At 42.9% G+C, this 7,500-nt stretch overlaps 1 protein-coding gene across 1 annotated transcript in view; it reads right to left on the reverse strand.

Moving 5' to 3' along the window:
• Window positions 1–7,500, reverse strand: part of LOC135105402 (putative uncharacterized protein DDB_G0286901) — a gene marked incomplete at its 5' end in the record, with an annotated part of 36,866 nt that overhangs the window by 27,414 nt on the left and 1,952 nt on the right. Inside the window, 2 exon segments of the mRNA XM_064013537.1 lie at window positions 1–30; window positions 260–322. The exon segment at window positions 1–30 is cut by the window's left edge and continues 321 nt beyond it. Coding sequence (XP_063869607.1) covers window positions 1–30; window positions 260–322 — 93 coding nt within the window.

Raw genomic sequence — 7,500 nt, forward strand, 5'->3', positions numbered from 1 at the left:
TATTATTATTATTATTATTATTATTATTAACTAATTATTATTATTATTATTATTATTATTATTATCATTATTATTATTACTACTATCATCATCATTACTACTACTAACTACTACTATTACTACTAGTAGTAGTAGTAGTAGTAGTAGTAGTAGTACGTATTATTTAAGCAGACAACTAACTGCCATCTCTCTCGTTCTCAGGCTTGGTGGCACTGATGGGACCAGTGTTTTTGTTGTTAATGTTATTATTTCTTATTACTATTGTTATTATTATTATTATTATTATTATTATTGTTATTATTATTGTTATTATTGTTTATTACTATTTTTATTATTATCACTACTACTACTACTACTACTACTACTACTACTACTACTACTACTACTACTATTACTACATATTATTTAAGCAGACAATTACCAGTGAAGCTCTCTCGTCCTCAGGCTTGATGGCATTGACGGAGCCCAGTGTCCCAGTCCCTCCCTGCGCTGCTCGTCTCGCGACCCTCCACCTCCACACCCCGGTGCCTCCTGCAGGTAAGAGTCGTCGCTAGCCCCTCTTCAAGTGTGCCTTCAGGTCCTGTATTGCTGTAGAGTTACTGAAGTTTGGGATGATGAAACAGGAATTGTATCTTTCCATTTTCTTTTGCGTGATGTTTTCCTGTTTTCTTTGTTTTTAATAAATGAAAGGAAGTGGTCAGCATCATTCCTTCACCACCACCACCAAAAAAAAAAAAAAAAAAAGTGAAAAATAAACGCTTATATTACAGAAAAAAAAAAAAACAGTAAAAAAGGAAAAGGAAAGACGAGACTCTAAATCGATCAGTTTAGCTCCGAAAGATAGGTTAATATTAGATGAGAGGAAAGAAAGAAATGAATAAATAAACATGAGAGGATGTTATCATTCATAAATTTAAAATGAACAAATACTGTTGTGTTATATTCTGTTCCCTTATACATTGTTATGATCAGAAAACTGAGCAGTAAAGAATATGATTTTTAGACCTTATTGGTAAACATAGAACAAATGTGGAAGGGAAAAGGAGTAGAACAGTCTCTCTCTCTCTCTCTCTCTCTCTCTCTCTCTCTCTCTCTCTCTCTCTCTCTCTCTCTCTCTCTCTCTCTCTCTCTCTCTCTCTCTCTCTCTCTCTCTCTCTCTCTCTCTCTCCTTCTCTTCCTCCTCCTCCTCCTCCTCCTCCTCCTCCTCCTCCTCCTCCTCCTCCTCCTCCTCCTCCTCCTCCTCCTCCTCCTCCCTCCCCTCTTCCTGCCCCTGCTTGCTGACACTGCAGGGCGCACGCCACACTCGAGGGTTTTCACCAGTTTGCTGATTTACTGAACTCGCTCCTTCCTTTTGCGGGAGTACGGGGCGAGAGGCAAAATTTGAATTTTTTTCTTTGAGGGAAAGGGGGTGGTGGGGAAATAAAGGGGGACAGAGAGGGAGAGAGAGGAAGTAAGAGGGGAGGGGGAGAAAGAGAGAGAGAGAGAGCTTGGGGAAGAAGGGGGAAAGGAGGAAGAAGAGAAAGAGAAAGGTGTGGAGGAATAGAAAATAAAATAAAAGAAGAAAGAGAGAAATAGGAGGTAAAAGAAGAGTAGGATGAGATTGAGGGAAAGAGAAGAGAAAAAAAGGAAAGGAGGAAGAGGAAGAGAGAAGGAAAATGAGAAAGAGGAAGAGGAGAAAAGGGGGAAAAGATGAGAAGGAGGAGGAGGAGGAGGAAGGGGGATGGGAGAAAGAAAGCATGAATAGGGGAGGGGAAAAAGAGAGAAAAGGAAGAAGGGAAGGAAGAGAGGAGAAAAAAAAACAGAAGAGAACGAGATGGAGGAGAAAAAGAGAGAAGGAGGAGAAGAGAAAGAGAGGAAGAGGAAGAGAGAAGGAGTAGGAGAATAAAGAGAATAGGAAAAGGAGAGTAGGAGAGGAAGACTGGAGGAAAGAGGAGAAAGGGAGAAAGATAAGGATAGAAAAGAGAAGAAAGAGAAAGATACAGAGAGAAAGAGAGAAGGGGAGGAAGAGAGGAGCAGAGGAGGAGGAACGAGTAAAGAAGGAAGAATGGAAGGAAAAGATTAAGGAAAGGAGAGAGAGAGAGAGAGAGAGAGAGAGAGAGAGAGAGAGAGAGAGAGAGAGAGAGAGAGAGAGAGAGAGAGAGAGAGAGATCAGGGTTTGGTTCGCCTTGGTCCACTGAATCGGATTTTGCGAGTATCGGTTCATGGAAAGAAAATTGCTTCAGAAGTGTTATTTTTTTCCTTCCCTTTTCTGGGATTTTATTTTCGCTTTTCGTTTTTCTTATATTGTTTCATCTATACTTCCTTTTGTGTTCGATATGTAAATTCGTCTTAATTGTTTTATTTCTTGTGGAGTGACTCTCTCTCTCTCTCTCTCTCTCTCTCTCTCTCTCTCTCTCTCTCTCTCTCTCTCTCTCTCTCTCTCTCTCTCTCTCTCTCTCTCTCAATCCTTTCATCTCTCATATTGACTGCCAGTGTTATATTTTCCACCGTTTATTTCCGTGTCCTCCCGCTCTTTGTTCCTTCAGACTTTTGAGTTTTCCTTTCCTTTGCATCTCCCTCCCACGCACCCACACACCCAGCCGCCTCTCTCATATCCTGTCACACACACACACACACACACACACACACACACACACACACACACACACACACACACACACACACACACACACACACACACACACACACACACACACACACACACACACACACACACACACACACACACACACACACACACACACACACACACACACGTACGTAGGGAACACTTCTTTGGTTTCCTTCGTACTGTCACACACACACACACACACACACACACACACACACACACACACACACACACACACACACACACACACACACACACACACACACACACATTTACATTTTTTTCATTTTATCTGTTATTTTATTTGTTTATTTACTTATTAGTTTATATATTTATTTATTTATATTTTATGTTCCTTTATTTTTGGTTGATTTTTTTTATTAATTTAATTCCTTCATTTATTTTTGTTTCTAGTTATTTTATTTATTCATTACTTTTTCGCGAGCCGCTGTGCGTTAATCACCCCTGCAACAGTGAGCTCTCGTACAGTCAAGGCCAGAAATACACTTTTCACCTTTGCTCTCTCTGCGTCAGTGCTTCCCCTCGGTTTTCAGTTTCAAACTCCCAAACGTTGCCGCGTCTCAATTTTTTTCTAGTTTTGAGAGGCTTTGGTGAGACTTGTTAGGAACTTGAAGGTATTCTAATGGCGCAAGTGGTTGTTTGTTATGTGTTCTGTATCAGTAAGTTGAAAAGCAAACACTCAATAGAATCCATTTGTGTGGCCTCTGAAAAGAATTGTGAAGAATACATCCTTAAGTCCCCTGATCTGCTGAACGTTGGCAGTGAGTGTGGCGTCTCTGTGCGGGTTGGTGGAGTCGTTTCAGGTGTTTCAATAGTGGTAATTTAACATGTATTGTGAAGTATCAGTAGGAAAAAACAAAGACCCAATAAGAATCCGACTAATCATTTGTAAGGCTTCTGAAAGGTAGTTCTTATGGACACTAAATTGTTGAAAAAAAAAATCTTTTGAAAAGTTCTTATGACACTAAATTGTTGGAAAATACTTCTTATGGGCATTAGATTGCAGAAAAAAAAATCTTATGGATATTAAATTGTTGAAAAATATTTCTTATGGATACTAAATTGTTGAAAAATAGTTCTTTTGTACACCAAATTGTTGAAAAATAATTCTTTTGTACACCAAATTGTTGAAAAATAGTTCGTATGGACTCTAGATTGTTCAAAGATGCATCCTGAGTGTCCAGATCCGCTGACAGTCTGCTTACAACACCATAATTATCAATCATACTTAGTAAATGAGAGTACTTGATGTTGAGGGCAAGTCCCGAACATAGAAGAGGTGAGTGTTGCGTATTGCACAACTAGCGCCCATCACCTTGAATGCGTATGAGGGTTACTGACTGTCCTGCGCGATCTAAAGCCGTCACAACTCGAGAGTAGCGGCCGTAACTCGAGGCTGCCTTCGTGTGGGAGGTGAAGGGTCGTCATCGGAAGAAGGAGCATGAGGAGGAGGAGGAGGAGCAGGAAGAGGAGGAGGAAAGTTAAACTGGCCGGGACACCTCTAGAGGCAACAGCTGCGTGAGAAGGCAATCCAATCCCAAGTTTAGAGAGTTATCAGTTGCTGACACAATAGCAGCGGCGAGGCGAGTTAGGGTAGGGAGGAGGAGGAGGAGGAGGAGAAGTAGGAGGAGGAGGAGAAGGAGGAGGAGGAGGAGGAGGAGGAGGAGGAGGAGGTGGCAGGAGGAGGCAGGAGCCAGAATAAAGTGACATGGGCGAGGCATGGCAGGGAGGACAGTGCCAAAGGAGATGAAAGGGGCGCTGGGGATGAGCATACATAGAGCGGAGGGACGAGGCAGGGGAGAGAAGTGATAGATAAGGAGAAGGGGTGATAGAGGGGAAGAGAAGTGAGAGGAGTGATAGATAAGGGGAAGGGGTGATAATGGTGACAGTGAGGGGTTCCAGGAAGGATAAAGGATGATGAGGGGATTGGACAGTGAAGGGGTATGGACAGGAATAGAGAGAGAAATAAAGACAGGAATGTAAGGGAGGAAGTAGATAAGAATATGAAATAGAAAGAATAATGGAGATAATAATAGCAACAAGATAAGAGACAGAAAGGAAAGAAGATTAGACAGAAAATAAGGGGAGGTAGAGAGAAAAAGTGAAGAGAATGAGACAAATCAGGTGAAAATGAGAGAGGGGAAGCAAAGAAGAATATGAACAAGAAGGAATAATGAATACAAGAATACATAGAAACAAGATAAGAAACAGGACGAGGGACAGGAGATTGGTCAGGAACAGGAAGAGAGAGAAAGAGAGAAGATAAAAGAATGAGACAGGAGAGAGAGAGAGAGAGAGAGAGAGAGAGAGAGAGAGAGAGAGAGAGAGAGAGAGAGAGAGAGAGAGAGAGAGAGAGAGAGCCTGGAAAGGAACGAAACAGGGAAGGCAAAGGCAACTAGGGAATTAGTTGAATGGACACGCTGATAACCTTGAAGAGTTTGAACAGGAGAGGGACAAGAGGAGAGGCGGGTGTGTGGACATCTGGAAAGGGAGAGAGAGAGAGAGAGAGAGAGAGAGAGAGAGAGAGAGAGAGAGAGAGAGAGAGAGAGAGAGAGAGAGAGAGAGAGAGAGAGAGAGAGAGAGAGGGGGAGGGAAGGAAGGAGGCAGAGAGAAAGAGACAGGGATGCAGGGAGAGAGGCAGGCAGGCAGGTAGACAAGAAGGAGAGGGAGGCAGGAAGGAAAGCAGGGCAAGGGTAAGGCTTTGAGAGGAGGCAGAGAGAGAGAGAGAGAGAGAGAGAGAGAGAGAGAGAGAGAGAGAGAGAGAGAGAGAGAGAGAGAGAGGGTGTGTGTGTGTGTGTGGCAGGGAGGGAGTGTGAACAGTTGGACAGGGAGAGAGGCAGAGAGGGTAAGGAAAGGCTTTGAGAGTGAGCAGGGAGTGAGGGAGGCAGAGAAGCAGGGAGGGAGGCAGTGAGAGGCAGGCAGGGGGGGGGGTGGGAGGCAGGGCAAGGGAAGGCTTTGCGAGGAGGCGCTGATGACCCCGCGGTACAAAGGAAGCCGTGAGTGGACCCGAGCTCTGAGTGGGCGAGGAGGACTTGCTGCCGTGATTACAGGAAGGGACGAGCATTGCCTGGCCGGGAGAGGACGATGAGAACGACGAGAAGCTTAAGGAGGAAGAAGAAGAAGATGACAGTGAAGACGATGAGGAGAACAAGGAGGAAGAGGAAGATGACAGTGAAGAAGATGAGAAGAATGAGGAGGACGGGGAAGAGGAGGACGAGGAGGAGAATAAGGAGGAAGAAGAGATCCAGGGTGACAATGAGGACAAGGAGAATAAAAACGAGGAAGAGGAAGAGAAGTGAGAAGAGGACGTGGGCGATAAGGAAAAAAAGGAGAACAAGGAGGATAATAAAAATGAGGAAGAGGAAGGGAAAAAGAATAAAAAGGAGAATAAAGAGAACAGAAACGAAGGAATATCTGCAGTAGAGAAAGGAAAAAAAGAGACGAGACGTAAAGAAAGGAAGTAATGAAGGAAGAAAAGGAGACGACAAGAATGAGGGAGAAGAGAATGATGGATAGGAACAAAAAGGAAGAGGGTAAGAACGAAGGAAAAGACGAGGAGAATGTGCAGTAGAGGAAGGAAGGGAAGGAAAGAGAAGACTTAGATAAAGAAAGGGAAGAGGGAGATGAGGATAAGGATGCAGGGGAATGGAAGGGAAGGAAAGCAAGGAGGTCAGGGAGGAAGGGAAAGATAAAGAGAATTTGCAGGTACGGAAGGAAGATAATGGAGAAACAAAGGAAGAAAGGAGGAGAAAGAAGGAAGATGGGAATATAAAAAAAAACTCGTAAGGAAAACTTAATAAAGCGAAAAAATGCAAATGATAAAGAGAAACACGAGTAAGCAAGATGAAAAAGAAAAAGAGACGAAGTGTGAAAGAAGAAAATGAGGAAAAAATAAAGCAGTTGAAGAAGAAACGACCTGGAATAATATGCCCCAAAAAATAATTGAGGAAAAATAGAAATGAGAGAAGAGAAGGATAAGAAAAAGAAGAAAAAGAAGGGTAAGAGGAAAATTGAGACACAGAAAGGCGGAAGATTACACAGAAATTACTGAATGAAGGACGAGGAGGAAAAAAAAGATAAACAGAAGTGAGAAAGTTAAATAGGAAACACGAAAATGAGGAGAAAAATTGCAGAAGAAAAGAGGATTAAGACGAGGTGATACTGTGTGTGTGTGTGTGTCTGTGTGCGTGTATGTGTGGGTGTCTGGTGTGTCACAGGTGTTGTGCAGGTGTGGCGGGCAGGCAGGTGCACGCGGCGGGCAGGTGTGTGTGTCGAGGGAGGGAACAGTGTTGGAATGAGAAAACGTGTCTCACTGCATCAGCCTTTTGTTTGATTTTTTTTTCTTTTAACTTCTGGCGTAGAAAAACGACTAAAAGGGAAAAAAATCTTCCTCCTCCTCCTCCTCCTCCTCCTCCCCACAATACTACTACTGATGGTGATGATGATGTTCAGGAGGAGAAGAAAAAAGGACGACAATAATTTTATTCACGTGTTGGAGAGTTTGGACAAGGACACAAAAATCTGTAAGAAATAATAGTAATGAATGAAATAATATATTACTTTAGTCAGTTTCCCCGATGTGTCATGATATTCCTCTTTCAAAGCACTTCGTCACAACTAGAAGGAAAAACATAGACAGGAAGAGAGGTCCAGAGTTTACCAGTGAGAGGGATAATGAAAGAGTGAAATACCGGTTGACTCTTGCGTTAGTGAGGTGAACAGAACAGGGGTGACGGAAGGTAATAAGTCTTGTACAGCGAGGTCAAGGGAGGGAAGGAGACGGTTGGCTAGATCAGACGAGCAGCAAGGAGATAAAGATAGCAGGATAGATGGGAGATGAATTTATTATAAGAGAATGTTAGAGATGC

This window comes from Scylla paramamosain, chromosome 12 (genome assembly GCF_035594125.1).
Source record: "Scylla paramamosain isolate STU-SP2022 chromosome 12, ASM3559412v1, whole genome shotgun sequence".
NCBI classification, from domain to species: Eukaryota; Metazoa; Arthropoda; class Malacostraca; order Decapoda; family Portunidae; genus Scylla; species Scylla paramamosain.